Source organism: Excalfactoria chinensis, chromosome Z (genome assembly GCF_039878825.1).
Source record: "Excalfactoria chinensis isolate bCotChi1 chromosome Z, bCotChi1.hap2, whole genome shotgun sequence".
Lineage (NCBI taxonomy): Eukaryota > Metazoa > Chordata > Aves > Galliformes > Phasianidae > Excalfactoria > Excalfactoria chinensis.
In genome coordinates this window covers 58,892,529-58,917,108 of record NC_092857.1, presented here as the reverse complement: position 1 = coordinate 58,917,108, position 24,580 = coordinate 58,892,529, and the positions used below count along the sequence as shown (strand labels likewise).

The 24,580-nt window shown below is 35.0% G+C and overlaps 1 protein-coding gene across 5 annotated transcripts in view; it reads left to right on the top strand.

Annotated features, from left to right (window-relative positions):
- Positions 1-24,580, top strand: part of MCTP1 (multiple C2 and transmembrane domain containing 1) — a 246,706-nt gene that overhangs the window by 97,087 nt on the left and 125,039 nt on the right. For 3 of the 5 annotated variants that reach the window (XM_072359049.1, XM_072359051.1, XM_072359053.1), the window contains exons 4-8: positions 1,595-1,674; positions 2,248-2,356; positions 8,690-8,728; positions 17,378-17,542; positions 20,620-20,750. In XM_072359049.1, the coding sequence (XP_072215150.1) occupies positions 1,595-1,674; positions 2,248-2,356; positions 8,690-8,728; positions 17,378-17,542; positions 20,620-20,750 (524 nt within the window). The remainder of the gene's footprint in view (positions 1-1,594; positions 1,675-2,247; positions 2,357-8,689; positions 8,729-17,377; positions 17,543-20,619; positions 20,751-24,580) is intronic. The other 2 variants (XM_072359050.1, XM_072359052.1) reach the window with 1 other exon arrangement.

Here is a 24,580-nt window from a genome sequence, read left to right as displayed (position 1 = left end):
TAAACTGAGACAAGGGAGGTTTAGGTTAGAGATTAGGAGAATGTTTTTCACACAGAGGGTGGTGACACACTGGAACAGGTTGCCCAGGAAGGCTGTGGATGCCCCATCCCTGGAGGCATTCAACTCCAGGCTGAACGTGGCTCTGGGTAGCCTGGTCTGGTGGCTGGTGGCCCTGCACATAGCAGGCATGTTGGAACTCAAGGATCATTGTGGTCCTTTTCAACCCAGGCCATTCCATGGTTCTCTGATTCCAAGTCCTGGCTGAGGTGTACTAACTCAGCTGATTGTGTCTGCTGGACATTTTCATTTTGTTAATTTTTAGAGAGAAAAACCATTTCTGTTTTGCAAGAAGAACTGAGTTTTTTTCATTTATTTTACTTTCACATTACAGTAAAAACAAAAGAGAGAAAAGTATCCAGTTGGGTAGATCAATGAATATGATTGACTTAGACACAGATACTTATGCATTCAGCCCTTCATGCTTGTAGCCACTGGAGTATAGGATTTTGGTAACATTATTTCTGTCTAAACCTAGTCTGTATTAAGGTGTCTGTAGATGAGCAGCTTTAATTTCTGGTAAAAGCGTTTTTGTAATGCAGAAGTTGAAGTGTATACATCAAAATCAAAGTCCTTGTGTCCAGCCCTATTACTTCTCCAATAAATGTTCTCATTGCTAACTACAAATGAGTGTCCCTCTTTGTTTAGAGCTCAAGGTCTCTTTGGATCTCAGAAATTGTCATGACAATTTTTGACAAGGAAATGTGACTTAACTAGGAAGTTTGGTTTTGATAATTGACAGTTTCTTACTTTTGGCTTGCATAGTTGTGTGTTTTTTGTTCTATCGTCCATCTTTTTTGTTCATTTCCCTCCAAAAGACATTCCTTAATAATTTGTTTTTCTTCATTCTGATTTGAGAAGGCCTAATCTCAAATCATGGACACCACTCAGTATTATTAGCCACAGATTCTTGTTTGAATTTCAGTAAACTTGTCCAGGTGTGTTGTCTTTGAGACAGAAAGTTAGCAGGCTGCATGCTCATAGTGGAGTAAAAAGTGTCACTGATACCTTACACATCTATTAAGTCATTCATTGTCTTGCAGCATTTCTAAAACCTAAAAACCTCTGAAACCCAGACTGATAGAATTTGATCATACCTCATACTGATGCAAGTGATGTTTATAACCCACTTTTCATGATCATTCCACTCTCTTCCACTTATGTTCTACAAGTTTTCTAAGAGTGTTAATTCATGTCTAGCATGTTAGTGGTTCTCCGGGCTTTAATTTTTCTTTTGGTCTTCCTCTTTTAGTGCCTGTATTTATAAAAATACTGAATCTATTCACGTGCACAGGCTGGTATTGGTATACCGTTGTGTCTTTACATTGTGCATTCCAACTACTAAGTAAGCAGTTTCAAAATGCTGTATTTAAGAAGTTAATTGATACTTTCTTTTACTCCTTGTCTGATTGAGAAAGACGTGGCTTAACTCTGGAAAAGCATTTTCAAGAAAATGAAGCAGGAGTATTAAAAAAAAAAAAAAAAAAAAAAAAGGTTTCTAATGCTGAAATATGTTTTTATCTGCTGCGTATCTTAGGTTTTTGATTATGACTTTGGACTTCAAGATGACTTTATTGGTTCAGCATTTCTGAATCTTGCATCATTAGAATTAAACAGGTATGGCACAAATATGTCTATGGAGTAATTCCATATGTTTGCCAATTGTGTGTTTGTGAAGCTGCGAATAGAACATATTGCTGAAAAATAGTACCTCATATAAAACTGGCAGAGGAAAAATACTTGGTTTCAGGGAATTACTGTAATATGAATATTGATAAATATGTTAAAAGAACATTTGTTGTAACATCTATAAAAAAATAGCTTTTGTGATCACTCTATTTCTGTTTTTATATTGTACTCTTGTTTTTAATTTGTCTTCATTTACAGTAGTAACACCTGCTGTTTATGTTTATTTTCCTTATGTTTTCTTTTAATCCATTACCATTGCAGCAGAGGTTTAATTACTTAAGTGTGTGTAAGTACTTTACATGGAGAAACAGTATTTAGTTTATTTAGTGCTTACTTATGACTACTTATAATGAAACACTTGAAGGTATAAATAAGCTAAATTTGTCACATCATTTTCAAGTAGCTTCAGATAAATGCAGATTTCGTTAATTGTCATGATTCAGAAATGCAATTATCTGATAGCCTGAAATCAAAACAAACACATGTGTTTTTTTCTCCTAGGCAAACAGATGTTACCTTGAGCCTGAAGGACCCTCATTACCCTGACCATGATTTGGGAAATATTTTATTATCAGTTCTGCTGGCTCCTAGGGAAGAACAACGAGAAGTGGTAATGTTAAGATTTTAATAAGTGTTATCACTCCTCTTATCTCTCTATGATTGGATGACTTAAAGCTTGAGAACTATATATCATGAGGTTAATTTGATTTTTACAGTTCTTAGGATAATGATGAGCAATGTTTCTGTTATAGTTAAGCATACACTGCCTGCACTGGATCCTCTCAGAGAAAGTAGTGATTTATCCAGATAGAACAATCTTCAGGTTCAATTGCAGGGGCATGATGGTGATTAACATGGATAATATTAATAATTTTAGTACTGCCATCTCTAGACAAGAATATTGAAATACTGTTCCCCTCTAAAAAGAAAGAAACCTGAGGAAAAGTAGTATTTCTGATTTTTGGCTTTTAGTGTTGATAGTTTTAAATTTCATTAAGAGTTTTCAGTTGAAAAATTGTCTAGTTTTCTATGTTTATTATAATTCCTTCATCAATCTTAGTTTTCTAAGCAGTGTAGTTGTTAGTGAAAATGTTTTGCTGTTTTAAATATGCTATTATGACAACTTCTGTCTGCAATTTGGATATGTTTTACAGGTTGACTTTTGACTTGAGTTGCAATAGTACATTTGCAGTAGAAATATGAGACATGAAAAATTGCTCAGAGATGGCAAAATAATGTGGATTCCTTTTGCATCAAGAGGCGAAAAAGAATTTTATGAGATTTTCCATTTGCATTCATTATCTGTTCTATAAACTGGGGTATGGTCAAGTTTATATTAGTAAGAGTATGCATGATTCTGTGAAGAAAAAGGACACTACAGTGTCTGTTACATACCTAACAAATATTGATGTCTTGTGATATTCTTTTACCACTTTTCTATGAGCTCTAAATAGTAACTCAGTAATAGGAACTAGTTGTTTGATAATTGGTATGACAGAGATGTAGGGTTTTGGAAATAGATTTCTCCACTACTTTTTTCCTTTACAACATTCAGTTAGAACTTAGCAAAATAATGGCAAGTGGTTATAATCTACAGGAAGTTTATTTAAATTGTGTATTATCTTTTTTTAAGTGGTACATTTGTGGTGGCATCTCAGAGCAGAGCCTTGCAAACCTGCAACGCAAGTGTGCCTTTGGGTAAAACCTGCATTTCTAAGTCAGCTGGTAATAGCCCTGTTGTAACAGGTGACTTTAGCATTATTGTGCCATAATCCTAGATTGTGCAGCACAGAATGAAATGCTGTTCTGTGTGAGAAACCAGTAAGTGAGTAGAAGTTTGTTTCCATTTTTCACTATATCGATAGGAAAGGTTACTGTGCCTTTCAACATTAAGGAAAAGAATTATCTATTATACAAAGGGAACTCAAGAAAATCACAGTTGAAAAAGTGAAATTAAGTCACTCTAAACAGAAGGACCAATTTTTATTTATTTATTTATTTATTATTCAAGCCGTTCTTGTACAGGCATTTATTCTGAAAACACACAAGGTGTTTAAGTTTTCTTTTAACTATTAGAAATCACTCCTCCCAGATTTGAATTTCGGAGTAGTCCTGTCGAAGTTGTAATAAAATTAGAGAATTTGTGTCACATTGAAGGGAAGACAACCTATAAAATTAATACTGAATTGATGTATATGAATGTATTATGCATTTAATGATTCGAGGCACAATTATCTATTACTTCGTAGCCACATGTACTCATTTATTAGATTTTAGTTACTCTGTAGGGAGTAGACAAATTACAAAATATATTACTCAAACTGTCATCCTTGATTGTTTTCAAAATGTCTTCTAACAATTAGGAGAATTTGTATTGAATTATTTGTTGTTGAAACCAACAAATTATCAAATGTTAAGCTAGAGGATAAAGGCAAATTCTTGTCTGTTAAGGAAATAGGCACTGTGCAATTAAAGTAACAGTCTATGTGGCATTCTGCTTGAATGATTACTTCTTCCCTTCTGTTTATCTCCATGTAGGTAATAATTCAAATAGTACCTGTTGAAATATATAAAGTAAAAAAAAAAAGTGAGGACCTTTATATCACCTTTAATGACTGCTGCACAGAAAGCATGTCTTCATACCACATATTTTTTTCTAAGTCATTACTGATTTTCTTAAATAATACTGATTTTATATCCCTATATAACCTGTTTTTCAGACATATATTTTCATCTGAATAAATTTTGTTCACTTGTTGACAAGCGGCTTAACATTATGTAAATGGTATGCAGTAGTTGATTCACAAAGCTGAAGAATTCAGAGATTAATAGCTAGCAGTTAAATTTCATATACTTTACATTTCATGTACTTAAATTACAGATATTTCTTAAGACTGTTTAGGGGGAGAGAGGAAGAAGAGCTTCAACAAAATGTGTATTAGCTTTTCCTTATAGCAATGGCATAAATTAGCATTGAGTCAGATCCTGTATTTTGACAACTTGTAATCATAACAATCGTAATCCATACCTCAGCCATTTGAACAAAACTTGCTGTTTTGATGTTTGGTAATTGTTTAATACAGATTAGATTTTCCAAAAAGATAGTTCGTCTGCCTGAAATGGAGCAGCTGGGAGTGTTTTGGAGGTCAGGTATACAGGTGTAGATAAAGGATGAGTGTATAGGCAATATTTGTAGCTAGGTAGAGGATAGACAGAATTCTTTCTAGCATAGCATTTTATCAGCGTACCACAGTTGTGTTATATGCACAGGTTATAAGATCTATCCCATCATGCTGAATAGGATATATTTACACTTTTAGCACCTGCACTGGTTGATAAGATATTCCAGTTGGAGATTCAGTGGACTGGTTGTAGAAAATTGGTAGTCTTATTGTGTTTCGCTTCCTGTCTGTGTGAGAGAGATATTATGACTAGTGATTTTAAAAAGCAGTTACTGTTGAAGAATTGCAGTTGATTTTGGTTTTGGATAGACCTATCTTTTGTGAAGCCTTGAGATGTATAAAGAGATGTGAAAAAGATTTTGTCCACACATGAAAATTCTTGTCCTTTTTTTGGAAAGAAATTCTGATAAATGCAAATTTTCAGTGTGCAGATTACTATTCTTTACAGTGTACAGCTAAAAGGTCCCATTTCCTAAGACAAAGACAAAGTACATCTTTATATGCAGATAAAAAATAAGAATACTGACATTTCCATTTGTGCATTTTGACTACGTAAAATTATATTATGAATTACAAGAGCTGATGATTTATCACTAAGTCATGAGAAACAAAGCTTAAGTAGTTGACAGTTTGTGTACTGCCAGGAGAAGAATATTAGACACTGTTTCAATTTAAAGGTGGTTCTGTATGTTATTTTTGTAAATAAGAACATATTATTTGATTCTCGTAGTATATTTTTTCTCAGGAAAAGAATGCAGAAGTAGGCTGCAATTATCTATAAATATAGAAAGATGAATAAATGAGCATTTCTAACAAATCTTGAATGGATCATTGTCTTTTGTGACCTGCTGCTTTTTCTAACAGCATAAAAATGTTAACTTCTTAAATAATAATCTAATCATTCAATTTACATTAATACAGTCTAATCTTTTGAGTACTGTTGAAATGAAAAGTTGGATTTCTTCTGACTTATGAGCATTCTTAAACTGTAAATAAAAAATGATGAATGAATCATTGATATACATTTGAGAAATAAGAATGTGTTTAGAATTTGGGAAAAACGATATATATACATATATTTTTCTGCTGTAGCAATTGAGCTGCTGTATCTGTATTTCCAGTAATTCATTTGCATTTCCTTTGTATTAGGTTTATATAGTTGTTTCAGTTGTTTTGCTTTGATAGAACAGGTAGTTGAGTTATCTAGTATAAGCAAAGAAGACAATCTAAAAGAACTTGATATGCGTATATAAAAACAAGATCAAACTTGAGCTCTCTAGTGAAAAACAAACGAACAAACAAACAAAAAACTTGTAAAAAAGTGTTTATAATGTAGACAACACTATTTTTTCCTTAATTTCTCATTCTAAAGAATGTTAATTTAAAAAGTCGGTAATGATTTACATTTTTTCTTAGACATATTCAGATGAAGTTTATTTTGTTTCTGTAATTTCAGCAATACTCTTTTAATACTTATCTTTGAATGAGTGTACTTCATGCATGCCTGTGCATCGTTCATAGTTGTATGCATGCCAGTTAAAAATATGTATGGTGTATGCAGATTCCATGCTCAGTGTTGTAACCACTGGTGCCATATAGTGCATGTGAGTGTTTCTGGCTCTTTTGCTAGCAGAGCTGAGCCTGCAGATTTCATCAGTATGGGTCTTGCACAGCATCTGTGGATTGGTTGGAACTGCATGTCTCCCATTTACTCTTAAGAACAGTCCTTTCTAACCTATGTTTTAAAGTCAGCTCTTGGCTATAGGGAACTGAAAGTTGGTGGTCGATCATGTCAGTGGCTTTGGGGCAGTAGGGCTTGGGCACTACTATTGTAGAGCTATCAATGGCTTGAGTAGCATACAAAAATTGAAAGACGGAAACATGTGTTTCTTGGATCTGAGATTAAAATGGCAGCATTATTTTCTCTTAGATAATTATTCCCATGTGATACTAAATACTTTCTGCTTTTTTTTTTTTTTTAATCAATAAAAACATTGACAACATTCATATGCTGTCAATTTGCTTGCTGTCTTAAATCATACAGTGCAAGCTCATATGTCAACTTTGTCAAAGGTGTGATACAGTCACAGAAAAAAAGATTGACAGAAGCAAACTGAGGCATGGAATATTTTCATATGAAATATTTCTGTGTAGTCCATCCATCACAATCTGCCCTATGCAATTTATTTGCTTTCTTGGCTTCTAAGAGTGGTTACAGCTTATCTTGATACAGCTGATTACAGCGTCAGTGCACTCAACAAGTAGTCACATTTCTGTAGATACTACAGGAACTTAGCTGCTTGAAGCTAAAATAGTCTTATGTATATGGCTGGTTGAGATGATTCGACCGGACTGTCTTCCCTACTCCCATCCTGGTTTCAAAGCTAAGCCTGTGTTCTATGTGCAAATGTTCAGGTTGAGGCAGTGGCGGTGCCCATATCCATGAAGTGCCATGGCCTCGAGCTGCTTGGTTTCCACATGCCTCTTAACTCTGTCCATAAAAATGGGCCAAGTGGCTTTCTGCAGCTTGTTTAGAGTTCAGATATCTATGCATATTTGCCAGCACTACAGTGTCACTAACATGGCAGAGCTGTTAAATTTTGTCTGTCCATAGCAACTTAAACACCAGCCAGGTGTTCGCCTCTGAACAAGCTGCACATATTTAAACAAAATTATGGATGTTTTAATAGTAGGAAGATCACAGTTTTGTTTTTTTCCCCTACATAATACTTATAACAAGCAGAATGTTAGCTTTTCAAAATTTATTTCTGTCTGAAAAAGATGTATTTTTCCAATAGTTTATATACATATATATACATATATATATATACACTGTGCTGAAGAAAGCTTCAAAAAAATTAATGGCCTTTGAATTATTCCTGCACAGTGAAAACACAGGATGAGAAATGTTAAATTGCACAGATAATTTCCCAGTATTTCCATAGAACTGCTTTAAGCAACAGTTATGCTCACAGGTAAATTGTCCACATCTATCCTGAGCGATTTTATTTACCAGTTAAAAATATCTGTCTCTGGGTTCTGCCTCCCAGCATGTTAAAGCATTATCTCTAGCAAACCAAAGTTTCACAGATTATTTACGTAGTGGGATATGGCTACTGTGTCATGGTTTTGGTTAGTCTTTTTTTGTTTTCATTGTTTTTTTTTTTCAGTCAAACTCTGAATTTTATTTCTAGCCCATTTATTTTATTTTAGCTCATGCATGTAATTATCAAACTATTTTTATCAAGCTGTTTTTTACTGCCATAAAATTGAGTAGCAAAAGTAATCTTAAAGATTTTGTAATATTTGTACAATATTTGCCCAAGGATCCTTCTGTAGGGTTTGTCCTTCTTCAACTACAGCTCTCAGCTAGAGTTTTCTAAAGAATTGGAATATATTAATATTAAAAAAACCAAATTGCAGGATCAGTCAAAATTGATGTCAGTGTAAATAATGGCAGGGGTTTTTTTTGTTTTGTTTTGTTTTTTCCTTTGCTTATCTATTTTCTTTTTAATCATTTTTCATACATTATGCATTGTCTGTAATGAGAAGTTCAAAGCACCCAGAGAAGTATGCCTGGGTGTGAGCAATGTTGCTGGTTGTCTGGATTTATTTCAGTCTTGTGTAGTTGTTGCTGCAGTCCATGTGTTGCTGCTTCAGTGACAGTGGTCATTATATGTGGATTGTCCTATTGGAGACAGCTGGCCTCCTTTTCTGCATTTCAGAGAAAAGGTGATTAAAATGCTCTATTTTATTTTCAGACAATGCTAATGAGGAAGAGTTGGAAAAGATCAAGTAAGGTAATTTTAGCATGTGGTCTTCTGGCATTTCTTGTAGAAGAACTTTTATGTTTTACCAAGCCTGCTTCTGGGACTGAAATCTTGTGTCACAAGATTTATTGTCTTTCCAAATGTGTTTTAATGGAACTGTTCACACTTTGTCAAACCCAAATCATGAAACACTTGAGTTTTTAATGTAATTACACCATTCAAGTTTGTTGTAGCATTTCAGCCTATCTTGATGTTACCTAATAATATCAGGTAATAATTGCTAAAGGTGTTCTAACTCTTTTTTGACGGTTTTAAGATCTCATGTATAATCAATTATTGTATCGCTTGCTGATGTTAAAAAACAATTCATGCCAAAGGGTAGCTTTCATTTTCCTATTACTTATTACTGTTACTGTCTAAAATTCTTGTGTGAAAGATTTCATGATGCTTCTCAGAGCAGAGAGAGACTTTCCTGATCAGAGGCTTCAAGGGAATAGTGAGATTTTCCAAGAGCAGGGAAATCAGTATCCACTTTATACAGCTCTGTATGCAGACTTTCCTACTCCTAGGAGTCATTGTTTATGAGGAAAAAGTAGGCTGTGTACGTTCTTTTTTAGCTGGGGAAGGCTGAAACATAAACAGTAGTAGACTACGATTAATTCTTGTCTTTTTCCTCTCTGTTTCCAAAAAGGTAATGAGAATGTATGATTCCACATCAGTTTTCTAGCCACCTTTGCTTAATGCTGCTATGCTGCTTTTGAGTTTTAAGCTTTCTTACTGTTTTTATAATTAAAGATTTTTTTAAAATATCTGAGAGCAATAAGGTCCCCCCTCAGACTCTTTTTCCACAGACTGAACAGGCCCCATCCAGCCTGGCCTTGGGTGCCTCCAAGGATGGGGCACCACAGCTTTTCTGGGCAGCTGTGCCAATGTTAGTGCTTAATACTTCTAGATAAAAAGGAAAATTCCCCATTTGAGATTATTCTTAAGGAAATATTCTTCTGTCATTAATGAGAGCTGAGAAAAAAATAGCATTAAATTTTTTAGAGTTATTATAAAGAAATTTAAAGCTTTTATTTCTGAAGTCTTCACAGTGACACTTCTACAAAATTAGTCTGATTTTATAAATTATGACTGAATGTATTAATTTCCACACCGATGTGCTTGAAATGTAAATTTTCTGCAGCATCCATAGATTGAAGTTAAGATGTAACGGATGCAGTTTTGTATTCATGAACATTATTGTGTTCATGAGCAATGTGATTTTCATGTAATTCCATGTATTCTGAGTAACATGTGAAAAAGAATGATAACTAGTCTCATGTGTGAAATAGTATTGCAGTATTCATATCCTTGCACAGAGTTGCTTTGGCCAAATTCTGAATCTCTTCTTCAGTTACTGCTTTCTCTATACTTGCAAAAGATGAATTTAGGGTCTCATGAAATATGCAGGTAAATGCATCTGTCTATTTTATCCATTTCCTACAGTTTTCAACCAGAGTAATGTTATAAACATTTGTTAGTAGTGTTGCTGAAAATTTATTTTTGTTTCTGGTTGTGTGGTAGTTTCGTTATTGATGTTGTTTTTTTAGAACTTTTCCCTGTCATGTTTTCTTTATGGCAGACATACTCGATCCAAACTCATGGGAGTTAGAGGAAATACTCATCCTTCACAGAATCTAGCAAAAGTGAAATTCGAACAGTTTTGAAGTCAGAGCATTTGCATCCAGTGGAAAGCAAAATTTCCTGTCATCAGCAAAGAGGAACTCACAAGGGGCTGTTTTAAAAACCAAGCAGACAAACCATCTTTTAGCTGGGAAGTTACAATTTGCACTATGTTTTCAGTTGGTTGTTTTACTTCATCCACAACATGACGTTGCTGTTGAGCAAACAGCTGCTCAGGGGTTGCAGATTCATAGGTATGGCTTCTGCTGACTGGTATGGGAGAGCAACTACCTCCATTTCTGCAAGGTTCAAAGCAATTACCACTAATTCTATGCCAAGATTCATTACACTTCAAGTAAAGGTGCAGATGGATTATTTAGTGTTCCATGCATTTTCCTGTGATGCAGGTGTTTGCCCCATAGGCACAGTTTTCCCATGTCTCCATTCCTGTGGTTTAGGGTTCAATCTGTTAGATATTCTATGCATTAGAAGACAAAGTATTTGTAGGGTCTGAATATTTTGAGTAATTCATTTAAAATAAATAGAGGATATTATTTTTAGTTTCCACTAGCTTCTTCAAAAGGCAAAAACTGAAAAGCTTTGACCTGTGCTCTTGGGCTTTCCTCTCTGTGTGTCGAATCTGACCTTCTGTGACCTTGGCATGCAGTATTCCCCACATAGTTTTCCCTTTGGGTTGGTTTTCCTTCTCATGTTAATTCTTCTGGTAAAGATACAGACTTGTCTCTCTGTTTATTTCTGGGCCTCCTGGGTTTTTGCATTTTCTCCTCAGAAATTTATTTAAGTAAAGCTCTTTTCTCTGCCACATAGCTTTACATGGTTCTTCACAGGTTTCTCCCACCCATTCAGTACTCACATTGTTTTTTTTCTATTTTTTATGTAATTTCTGGCAATTTCCTGCTTTTGCTGCTTGCACTTGTTCGTTGGGTTAAGGGAAACAAATCTCCTTCTCTCTTTCTTTCTAAACTTTCTGAATGCCAGAAGTATTTAGTAAAACACTGTTGTTATGATCTAGGTGTAACAGGAGCACAGAAAAGGCCATACTGGCGGGAGACATTATTCATTACTAACAGTGAATGCAGTTTCTGGCAATGAGATGAACGGTGTTAATTGCTGGAGATATTTTCATTACAGAATCCTTGAAGTGGAATTTATCCATGTGACAAGAATAAAAAGATGACTATTTTTAATGTGAGTTAGCACAGATAAATTGAGAGAAGCTGTTTTCCCCCTTGTGCTCTGGTTATTAAGTGCTAGAAAAAATAAGTTCTGACTTGTCGTGTGCTGATTCTCCACAACAAATGTACATGCTGCTCCCTTTCTCCTCATCATTTTATACTATGCTGCACTGTCAATATATATATATAAGTATATATTACTATATAAGTATATATATATTATATATATAAGTATTTATATAAGTATATATATATTATTTGCCTATATTAATCCTAAAGCTAATGACTGGGAAAAGAGGAGCCTCCTTAAATGTGCTGTTTTCTCGTGTAAAAAAAATATTTTTTATTTAGAACCTAACTCTTCTAACTCTCATTATTCTCTTACCTTCTGATGATAAAACATCAGTCCTTTTGTGTTTGCAACCACTATTTTTTTTTTTTAAAGATAAAATCTTGCTATGCAGTGCGTTGTTTAGCATTGAAATCTAAAGCACAGACTTGGAGGCATTTAAGAAAAAACTGGGGGAGTTTGTTGCAGATTGTCAAGTATTCTTTGTCTTCTGCTACTACGTAATGACTTTGCATGATTTTCTCTCCCTCAAGAAGAGTTAATGTTACTTTTAATTTATTTGTTTGTTTATTTATTTATTTATTTTAAACACACTGTGTTTTTTTACCACTGTGGAGTATTTTAGCTTGCATTTGACAAGTAATTGTTTCCACAAACTTAAGCAGAAACCCTTATTTGTGACACGCTTTCAAATAACAATTCAGTTCATTTTGAACAAGCAGAATTTTATGTGAAGAATCTGAAGTTACTGGTAAATATTTTATGAAAATTCCCCCTACTCTCCCCTACTGTTGCAGTACAGTTTGCTCTAAGATTAGATTAATACAGAAAAGGGCAGGGGATATTGCAGTATGTATTTACCAGTAACTAAAAAAAGTGGGTATAGAGTTTGGATTACAAATTATATCCTGTGGTGGTCATTGTAAGGAGGCAACAAAACATCAAAGAAGAAACTTAAGAAGGTAACAGAGCTTTCTCTGGAAGGTGAGGGCACCAGCTGGACAGGCATTGGTGAACAGACCAAACCTCACTTTTTCATGCCTTGGATAATTAAAAAACAGTGGTGTGGTTGTGAAAAAAGACAGAAAATTGGAGTAACAGCCTGAAAAGTTGTCTTCCTAATCTATTGTGGGAACAGTGACAGCAAAACTCTGCTGACAGGTGTTTGTTTAATCTGTCCTTAAAAATTGGCAGTGATGGATATTCTAATACCTCCCCAGAGAGTCAGCTCCAGCCCTTATCTATCATTTCCGGTAGAACACTGTCTTTTCCCTGGAGTCTGGCAGTATCCACTGCGCTGCAAATTAATCTCATCTCCTCCCTTAACACAAATGGATATGTTCTATCATAGTGATTTGGGCACAACTGACATACACATTTTAGAGTAAGTCTGAAAAAAAAATAAAAAAATCTTAGGACTAAGGAAGGAAGCAAGCCAGTGCTTTCTGCAAGTAAGTTTTACTGTAGATAGAAAATAGGTCAGAATGGATTGTGATATGCAAAATTAGCAAGTCTGCTGTATGTTGTCCAGCACCAAATCTTGATGCTGTGCACTGCTCAGCTATAGCCATAATACTGCTGGATCATCAGACTTCTTTAGCAACAAACAGAAAACACCACCATGTAGGTACTGTGAGGAAGCTGAACTCCATCCAAGCCAGACCCAGTGCAAAGTCATAAGGTTTTTGGGTCAGATTGTTATACTAACAACCACTGTAGGATGATCTCACTGACAGTGGCAGAGCATTTAGGAACACCTCTGCAGAAGACTGAAGGACCAGAACCCTGCTAGCAGTTGCAGGTCAGGTTCTTCCAAACTATTAATCTGTGGTGAGCTCTTTCAGTGTGAATGGTTAATTAGAATAAAAGGTCTGTTCTTCCTAGAAAGAAAGATGATTTAGTCTGGGTTGCAACAGGTTGTGTATAAATTAAGAGTAAAAATATTATTTTCATAACAAAGTCATAACTAAGAGGCTGTATTTTCTTTAATTAATTTGGTTTAAGTAGTGTTTTTACTTCCTGAAGCAAGTGGATTAAAGTAGTTTACACTTTGCTTTTAGTTTACTGTTTTTGTTTTGTCACTGTTTACTGTTTTGTTTTGTTTTGCTTCCCTAAAAACCTATATGTTCAGTTGCACTGACTAAAATGCCAAAAGTGATGACCTTATTGACTAATGCTTTTGTTCCTAACTAAAGATGTTTGTTTTATGTGACTACTGATTTGCCTTCTAACATGAAAAACTCTGTGAAGCATTTCTGCTATTTTAAAATTGAAATAAAGATGTTTCCACAGGAATGATGATGTCTCAAGATGCCTCTTGAGTAGAGAGTAAGACTGGAAATAGAAAATTGTAATTTAAGGATAACGAGGAAAATCAGAAACATAGAGTTGCATGACATTCATTAACTGAAGTATTTTGGAGTCAGTTAGAATCTTTGAACCAAAACCAAGTAGAATTTTGGAATAGAAGGTGGCATTATTATAATTATTATTATTTTAGAAAAATAAATTAAGAAAATACTAGCTTTTATAAGTCATGGGGTCCTAAATGTCAGTTTATCAGCTGTAAATAGCGTGTGAAGGAAAGGTACTAAATAATGGAATAGGAGTAAAAAAAACGTCAGAATAGATACACCTGTCTGTTAGACATCTGGTTATAAAAATTATGCAAATATTTGGTGAAGCTTATATTTGCATTAACAGTATGTAATGTAGCAGCTATTATAGTTATCAATCAAAACGGCGAAGAAGAATTTCACTGAGTGGAGTTTCTGGGTTCAGGCTCTGACTTCCAAAAGCACAGGGAGCTTCTGTCAAGTCTCATGGCCATTGCCCTTCTTTGTGTCACATTCAGTTCAAAATTAGGATGGTGGGAAATAGCATGATCATCAGGAGACCAGCTTTGCAACCACTGTTTCTAAGAGGAATTGGTGGGAGGATGACAAGGGTGAAGGTTAGAGTTAAACTGACACAGATTCTCCAGCAATTCTTGACAGTATACCTTTATCTTGTTTAAATATTCCGGTCTTTTGCCAGAAAATATAAAGCTTACTGACTGCTTTTACTCCATGGAATAGCCTTCATTATATTACATATGAGCTGGTTCCAGCAAGTACAGTTTGGCATTCCTTGCAGTTGAGTAGAATGCAAGGTGGTTGTGCTCTGCACACCGCAAAAATGAAGGAAATGCTGCAGAAGTATTAGCTCTTACTGCAAATATTGCTTTGTTGCCACAGGATCATTACAATAGTGACAACATTAGATTGTTAGAGTAAACATCCTAGGCCAGATTTAACAGGACAGTTATATTAAGAATACACAGGAGAGAGGGCAGTGTAAATGTCTTAGGTTCTGAATAAGTTAGATTAGCTTCACCTGGAATGGGAATGTCCTAAGTATGTAAGTTATTGTTAGTAGGAAGTTAAGATGAATGTTCTTCCCTGTCATGGAAACCAACAGAAGTAATCCATTTATAAAATTTCTGCTTACTGTAAGCAGAAGTTAAAAGCAGTTGTTACAATCCAATTGAAGGCCTTTTTAGAAGCTCGGAGAGAATTCTGACTTTTTGCTTGAATTTGTAGCAGTTAATTACATTGGTGCTTTTGTTTCACTGCCCTGTATTTGTACATTTGCTCTTTTTGGCAATGGAGAGAAGTATAATTCTATCATTTCTATGTTCTTTCTTGGTTGCATTAAATTTAAGGGCCTCTACCCAAAGTAATTCTTTGGATAGAGATGCTGTTGGGGAACAAAGTTGTGCTGTATGTTTATTTTTTAAGACCTTTTATCTTCAAAGTGAGTTTCTATTAGGCATCTAATTCTGCCTGCAACAGTGCCTAGATGCAGTTATTACCAATAGCTTACCTCATATCCTGACTGGTGAACTACTCTTAGGTTTTGTATTCCTAGACTCAGAGGAAAGGTGTGTCCTAGCAGTATATGTAACAAGATTTAGTAAAAGCAATCTGTTCTCATGGGCACAAGCACATGTAACAGTGAGGCAGTACTTTGCATAGCATGAAGGTTGGTCAGGTCAGGCTTGGGAAGGACACACTGTGAGAATTCTACAAGTAAGTACGGGCCAGAGTTTCAAAGATTGCATGGATATCCAAAAGTACTTGCAGAGTTTTCAGGAGTATTCTCTAAGGCTTCTCTTCTGTTGAAGAAAATAATAATAAATTTGCATTGATAAATACATTCTTCCAGAACATGCTCTTGAAGTCTTGGCCCACAAGAGCCTGAGGACTGAGTTTTCCTCTGGTGCCCAAAGTTTTGTAGGATTTCTGCTTTCTGTTGTCACACTTCTGTTTTATCTAACAGGTTAAGTCAAATGTTAGATGAACTCCCTGGTTCTGTGTTTGCCTTCGGAGAAAAGATAATTTTGTGAGAAGTCTCTCTGCAGTCATATTGTTAACTCCAGGAAGGTAGATTCCTAGTAATCATAGTGAAATATTTTGGCAGAAGTTATACTGTTTGAAAGAGTAGCTATTAGAAAATACAAATGTCTGTCAATATGTTCTGTGAAATATTGCTAAAAGCATGTTATTAAGGTTTGCTCCAGCCACAGTAAACCCAGCCCTTGGTTGTAACTCTTCTCTTTGGAGTGTGTTGAGAGAAGGTTATAATCCAAGGCATGTGCGTAACTGCAACCATCCAGTTCTGTTTACTGTGAAAGACTCATCCCAGATTTGCACTGTAAACCTTTAATAGAGATAATGGAGATTTACAAGTGATGAAACTAACAGTGCAGGAGTTATGTTACATAATCAGTTCCTGAGCATGTAAAGCCTCTGCTCTGACTGCAGTATCTAATAAAGAAAATACAGCCTTGATATACTTACAGATGAGTATCTAGATGAACATGAGTCTCTTTGGTTCCTAGAAGGAATTATTTCTGGTTGAAATATTGTATCTTTATCTAGTGTTCTAACTTCAGGTAATTTTAATGAGTACAATTGCAGAATGAAAGACGTTCTCCCATGCACCCCAAAGCACATTTTATGTACCTGAGGAGGCAAAGGTGATTTGTCTGTTCCCCCCAGTCAGCCTTCTCCCACAGTGGAGTTTGTCAGTGAGTGCTGTGACTGGTTTGTGTATGCCCATGTAGGGCTTTTTTTTTTGGCCTGAAAAGCTCAGTCCACAACTGCACGTTTCCAATCAGAGGTTTGGCAATGTCTTGTCATGAAAGTCTTGAACTACTGTGCCGATAATAGATTCAGTTTTCCATACTGTTTCTGAGGCTACAAGATCATTTTAGAGACCACATATACTTGCCAGGTACAGGATTTTATTGTTTCATTTTTCCTTGATCCATGTTTCTCATGGTAAGTTTGTATTTTAATGTTTCATTTTCTCACTGTTCTTTATGTGTGTTTCAGTGTTTGTTCAAGTTCATTCAATCATATGCAACTAATATAAGAGGCTGTGTAATATTGCTGTTAGTTGTGTTGGCAGGGGGAGAAGTGAAGCAGGGAAAACCAAAATTGCTTTTTCAAAAATTCCCTTAAGTAGTGTTAGTGTGTATCATTCTGCAAAAGCAGCATATGCCATTACGTGTGCATCTGTTACCATTTACTCTCAGAGTAATTCTTCATAATGCAGTTTACTTGTGTACTGACAAATAACTTAAAAATGGCTCAAGATGGTTGTTTTAAATTCATGATAGCGTGAAGATGAACATTAAAATGCAGAGAAAATTTCTGGATTTGTCTTAACTAAATTTATGTTTTTATTTCCCTGAAATTTCAGACCCAGAGCTTACGTCTCTCAGACCTGCACAGAAAATCTCAGCTATGGAGAGGAATAGTCAGCATTACCTTGATAGAAGGCCGTGAACTTAAGGCAATGGATGCAAATGGACTAAGTGATCCTTACGTGAAATTCCGGCTGGGGCATCAGAAGTACAAGAGCAAGGTAATTTTAGTTGTTACCTAAACTGCACAATGGACTGTGTTTGAAATATTCTGTTTCTCCCTGGAGATATATATATATATATATATATTTATTTTTATTTTTATTTTATTTTATTTTTTTTTTCCCAATGATTATTTAGATTGTGCCTGGGGATTCACTGACAACAAAAAAGACTGCTAAAAATGAAAACGAGTAAGGAGGTAAACTGCATTTTCCAGAAAGTCTATTTGGCATTTAATTCCTGCTATTGGCCATTTGTTGCAGGGGACAATTGTAGAATGATTGTGGAAAGGAGATACCACCTTTGTGCTTTTCTACAGTGATGCAAGTAGCCTTTGCACAGACCTATGATTAGAATGTCATATTTGTATCTTCACTTTCTTCACTGTGTCCTTGCAGAAGGTTTCATTAAATTTTTATGTATGTATGTATTTAACAAACATGGAGGATAGATAACGGAGGAAATGATTGAAGAGAGCTCCTTGGTTTTCCTGTTTTTCTTTTTTATTCTTCTATTTCCTACTGGCACCACTGTTGATTCATTTTCCTCTCTCTATGCCCATGGTCACCCTTATAGTTTTCAGAGCTAGAAGGAAGCCAAAGTAAGGAGGACAGAAGTGTTTACGTGTCAATTTTGCAGAACTCTGAGCCAACCACAGGGCTTTATAATCAAAGTTGGGCTTATGGAGAAACAGTAGAATCTCACAAGCTTCTCATAAACTGTGAGTTCTTCTCAAAATTGCAATCTTAGAATTAGTGTACTTCATCCATGGCAAACATTAAAAGATACCAGCTTTCATCAGAGAGGAAGAATGAACATAGGAGTGCCTTAATTTTTTACATTACCACCAGAAGATAATTGAGGTTCTTCTGAAACCTCATGCTTTCTGTGCCATACATACCATCTCTCTGTCAGTAGTGGTGGTTTGTTTTTATAATTCCCATCTTATCTTGAACAGGAAAATTGGTACTCTGAACATTTTCTCAGGAATCACATAGGGGTCATAAGTAGATGTGAAATGCTTTTATTTTATTATTTTATTTTATTTTATTTTATTTTATTTTATTTTATTTTATTTTATTTTATTTTATTTTATTTTATTTTATTTTATTTTATTTCTGCTCCTTAACTGCTGGGTTTGATTAAGCTTTTGAAAATATATCTTGGTATTTCTAAAATTTCAGGGAAGACAGTTCTGTCAGGAGTCCTAATTCAGATCATGGTCTGCCTCCTGCATTTGAACTGCTTATTGAGGAAGTCAGGTCCATTTTTGTTTCTATATATGTATCTATTGTTTTCAGTTTCACCTGAGATATTAGAGACAGCTTCTCTTTCATTATTTGGTTTCTGAAAATGAGAATAAATAAATAAATCTGTTTTCTACCAAGCATTTACAATATTTATTTTCTGTAACATGTTTTGAGGCAAACAACGAGATATTTTTCAGAGGTGTAATTCTGAATGATCACTGTTTGTAACCATTTTGCCTAATGGGCATATATTGAAATTTAGCAAAGGATATGTCAGAAATCTTAATGTTTCAACAGCACCAACAGAAAACACATGGTCTAACTGGCGTATCTTCACCCCCAATATCCTGTAGATACTATTTAACACTATCTTCAGTTTATTTATTTTATGAAAAATAATTCACGTTTTCTTCTGTAAAAAAAGTAAACCTGATAGGAAATGTAAATTCATTGCATTACATTTGCTTGCTAGTTGTTTTCATACACATGTTCAATATATGGGCATGTATTTGTTCCTTTGATCAACTTTCAGTATCTTTGTTGCATTATGATAGGTGGAGTGGCTGTTCTTTACCTTTTTTTTGTGGTATGAATTGGACCTGTGTAGGTCCTATGTGATCAATAATTTACAGACACATATGCACACATGTATTAGCATTTGACCATTTCATCCTTTTTTCATTCTTTGTGATAAGCAATTTGCAGCGCATAGTACTGAGATTACACCTCCAAAATGACATCAGGACCCTTATGTAGCAGGGAGTTCCTATAAAATGCCTGAAAAGTCAGTTAGCTGGAATTCTGTGCTTTTGTTTCCTGTTACCCACTCCAGAGTACATATCTACCGACTTTTTCACCTTAGTTTTCACTCAGTTTTGTGATAATGTTATTCAGTTTGAAAAAAAAAAAAAAAAAAAAAAAAAGTGTTTTGTTTTTTTATTAATCTTATGTGCCTTCTCATGTACAAAACAAAATTTGAAATCAAATCTCGTGCTTTTAGGACTTTAACACTTTAATAGCACCACTATCTCTTAATCTTTGTTAATGTTGACATTGTTTCAAGGCAGTGGTACAAACTGACATAGAAAAGAGTGATATCTTGATAAGCAAGGTATTAGGCAGCTTCAACTTTTGCTTAGGATGAGTGTGACAACAGCTTTTGCATTTTGGTTATAAAAACTGCAAGCTTTCTGTCCTGCAGAGCATCTTTACAAATACATAGACTGAAGTCCATTGAAGTATGATTTTTGTAAGAAGTAGCTGGACTTAAAATGATTCAGAATACTACTTTCAAATGAGCTGCAAAGGAGGGGGAGTAACCTGCAGAATTCTGTGGTTTTTTTCCTCCATTCTTGTTTTTTAAAATGAAAGTGAAAGAATATTCTTTCATAACGTGTAGACCATGGTATCGTTTTTCTCCAAGTGTTTCTGAAGCTGGGGAAGGAGCTGGTCATCAAATTGTTTCTGTTTAAGTCTTTTCAGTCACCATCTACTCGTCATTTCAGGTGCTTTGTTTTCCTTTAGGCTGAGGCACTTTGTAGCTAACTGTCACTCAATATAGGGCATGATTATTCTGCAGAAAAATGGTTCCATTCCCAGGGTAAGCCCTTTGTTCTGGATGCTTTTGAAGGTGACAGGCTGCAAGATTTTGGAGGTTGCTGATGTGTCACATAAGTATGAGAGAACTGACCAATAGTCTTTTTTTAATTACTGTGCTGCAATAAATAAATAAATAAATAAAATTCCTGGACAGACTCTAAATATCAAATCTAAAGAACGGTGTGCCTACACAATGTACTATGACTTTCTTTTTGTGCTCTTTTCAGATTATGCCAAAAACTTTGAATCCTCAGTGGAGGGAGCAGTTTGACTTTCATCTCTATGAAGAACGAGGTGGAATTATTGATATTACCGTGTGGGACAAAGATGCTGGCAAAAAGGATGATTTTATTGGCAGGTTTGTGCAATTACAGCCTTCTAGTTCTCTGGGGGTGAGAAGAGATGATTAAAATGAGCCTTGGCGAGGAAACTGTTTCTTATGACCATTTGTTCTTGCCTTTTTATTTTATTTTATTTTATCTTTAAGGTGACAGAGGATTTTTTACAAAGTATGAGTGCAGTTTGCTGCGTTGATTTTATTCTTTACTTTGATGGTGTAAAATAATTAGTACTGACCAGTAGGTGGCAGCTTTTACCAATTGATAGGCGTAGGTTTTCCAAAATCCCATGGTTAGAACTCTAATCAAGATGCAGGAGGTTCCATATTGCAAGGTATGGCATAAAGGAGAAATAATTTTCATGACATGTGATACACACATAAGATCAAAATGTTATTCTTATTGTTTTAATCTACTTCATGAATGAAATTAGAGCCTTCTTGGGCTACATGCAATTAAAGAAATCTGTGTGATAATGCTTGTTTTTATCATGTTAGAAAATAATATATATACTAATATTTTCCACCACTGGCATTAGCTGTTAACTAATAAGGGGGGAAAAAAAGCCTGTCTTATAGATGCTGTGCAGTCTGTTGGAACTTTGAAAGCTCAGTTAAGTATTTACATCATAATGTAGTAGATATCCTTACTTTCTCAATAAAAATAGTCATCAGATTTCTGTACTTTGATTGTTAGAACATTGGATATAGGTGCTTTCATTGGGACACTGATGTTACTAACTAGGAGGATTGCTTTTAGGGGCTGTTATAATGAGGAATGGAAAAGCAGATGTGTTTATACTTCTACAAACCTTTTCCTTGTTTTGCTTCTATTTGGGTTAATGGCTTTCTTTAGATCAGTCTGATAGTACTGTGTGCTTAATTGTTGGAAGTCAGAAAAGACTTAAGCCAAACTGACTTAAGGCAAACAGCCTAAATATTGGGCATAAATGCTTATCAACAGTATACATGGTAGTATTTTATTTTATACCATAAAGCCCTACAGATGATATGATATGTTTATATTTGAAGTTCATGTATATTTGAAATTTTTTTTGTACTTCAGTCAGCACATATGGTTACAATGGCTATTTTTCAGAAGTAATATAATCAGTCAGACCTATTTCAATATGTTGTAAACCTTGGGAAATCATTTCTGTTTTCTGCTTAGCTTTAACTTTGTTATCCAAAAAAAAGTGACTTTTGGAGTTCTGTTATATGAGTTCAGAGCACCTTCATCAAAGCCATACTTACATTATTATTATTACTATAATTAAAATACTATCTTCTAAGTCTTTTGAAGAGAATGTCATAAAATAAACACATTTTTTGTTCCAGGACCCAAATAATTCAATGGAAAAATTAGAGAAGTACAAGGAAAATGTGTAACTTAAAGCATACAATTATTTAGATAGCTCTTCAGATTCCTGAAAAAATTGAAGTATCTTAAGTTTGAGTATATTTCTTTTTATTAACTGGAGATGATCTAGTAGAAAGCATCAGGTACTTTCTACACTTCATTAAGGCACATGAAATGTGATAGTATGGGAAATCTTTCCTCGATGTTAAATGCTCAGAGCCTTTAGCTTTTCTTTAGTTTTTTTTTAAACTTGTTTTGTTATTTTTCGTTTGCCTGGATATGTACTTTTTGTATGGCATAAATACCAAAAAACTCCTTCCTCTGATAAAGCTCGTCATCAGTGTTTCTGCAGTACTGAATTGACATTAACAAAATCCATGGTATTTCTACCAAAATCTGTCTGTTCTTGATTTATTTATTTATTTATTTTGACATTTCTGGCTGCCAGTGTGCTTATAATCCTTCTTCACTTTGTCCTTTCAGACACTTCTCTCATTTCACCTTCAGGTGGTACCATATCTCTGGATAATGTTACCTGCAAACACATTACTCTCCATGAAGATTTCCATGAAAAATTTTGTCATTTGTCAAGCTCAATCTGAACACAAAGATAGGTCTTAATACTCACCCTCCCTAATACTCTTTTCCAGTCACTGTGCATGAAATTCACTGACACTTGACAGTTGTACTTTTCAGGGATCTCTCTATCCCAGTTCCTCAATTTGATGCTGTTTCTGAAGGCTGTAAATAGTTTGGTGAGGACTTGTTCTGTGTATATACTATGATAAATACATATTAATTTTATAAAGCGCATGAGCAAACTTCTGTGGTTTTTTTTCAAGGCACATAAATTAAACTGAACATTTTGACTCGGTGTCCAGGAATGGTGAAGATATAGGAAGGGAAGAAAAGTCTTCCTGGTGGTGTTCTAGTGTAAGATCAGTGATGGAAAATAATCTTTTTTATCTTGTTACGATCTTCCTACCTTCCTGAATAAAGTTCAAGTAGTAGCTACTGTGTTACATAGAAATAATTTTATTAAGTGAGAGTAAAAACTATTTTGTCTTGAGATATTTCCACCTGATCAAGCTATGGTTAGGAAGAAGGTATAGTTGTTGAAAGAGATCTTAGGTATTGAAAGAAACAGCAAACCAGAGAGCTGAGAAAACACTGTGAAAAAGGTTATTTAGGAGCAGTTCAGGAAAGTCATTGGAATTTCCTGTGCAAAATCTATTGGTGAGCTGCTTTGCTAAGGAGTGTCCCAAAAGCTAATTAAGTTTCCAGAATAAACTGATTATGGGGATGGAAAATGGGATCATCCCTGTTTCCTCAGTATCTTGTTTTGTCGTGGCAGCACTCTCATACTCCCCCATCCAAGCTTGTGCTGCACTGGCTCATGCGCCACCAGAGATGCTGAACTCTGTTGTACTCTAGGGCTGTGGTAACAATGTGGGAGCTAACATGTTTAAGAAATATCAAGCTTCTGCAAGATAGGGTTCCTGGTTGGAGGATTACAGAACAAGCACCATGTGCTTTGCAGAAATGAGTACTCGAAGTCCCCTTGAATTGAGTTACTCATCCTCTGCTAAACTCACAGTTTTATTCATGTTTATAATTTATGTCATATTTTCTCCTGGCATTTATTCTGTCTCAGCTGCACATCAGTGAAATTAAAAAATAACAATAATAAAATTAAAAAGTAAATCAAGACTGTGGGCCTTGTGTATATTATCATAATCATTAGTTTGGAGCATGGTGGAGAGCAGGGATGAAGTCAGGATGTGACAAAGTGGAGACTTCAAGAGCTGGGGCTTGCTATCTTTTTGAGGGTGTGAAGGTGAAGAAAAGATATTAGAGAAGGCTGAGGACGTGGAAGTGAGATGCTGGCTTTGGAGCTATGTGAGAGGAGGAGAAAGGGGGACTTCTAAGAAAGAGGAAAGTATTAAGAGTGTGAGAGTGACAGCATGGCATCCTAGTTCAGAGAAGGAGAAAGATGTAGCTGTCACAGAACTAGCATAAAGTTCCACCTTCATCTTGGTACCCAGACAAGTTCAGTGTGGTGATTCTTGAAATGAGATGTTGATTGCTTTATTTCCATTCTTGACTTTGAGCATTATGTGTTCATCAAACACATTTGAGTTGCAATTGCATGTGAGTATAAAGAAAGTAGAGCGTTGTGAGCTTCCATCTAAGAATGCCTTCCCAAAAAGAAGTCTGAGAACCATTTCAGTGTTTATTTTAGGATTTCAAAAGCCTCCAAAAAGATCTCATAAAAAAATTTGGAGAAGAATGTATTTGCATTCATCTGATGATTTGTATGACAGAACTTGTCCATAACTGAGTTTCACACAGCAGATCAAATTCTGGTGTTCTTCAGAAGAATATTTAAACAAAAAAATTAAGAACCAATGATACAAGGTTTAAAGATTATTTGATTTGGAAAGTATTAGTCCTTGAAGTCATTAAGACAGCCTTTTTACATTCCAGTGAA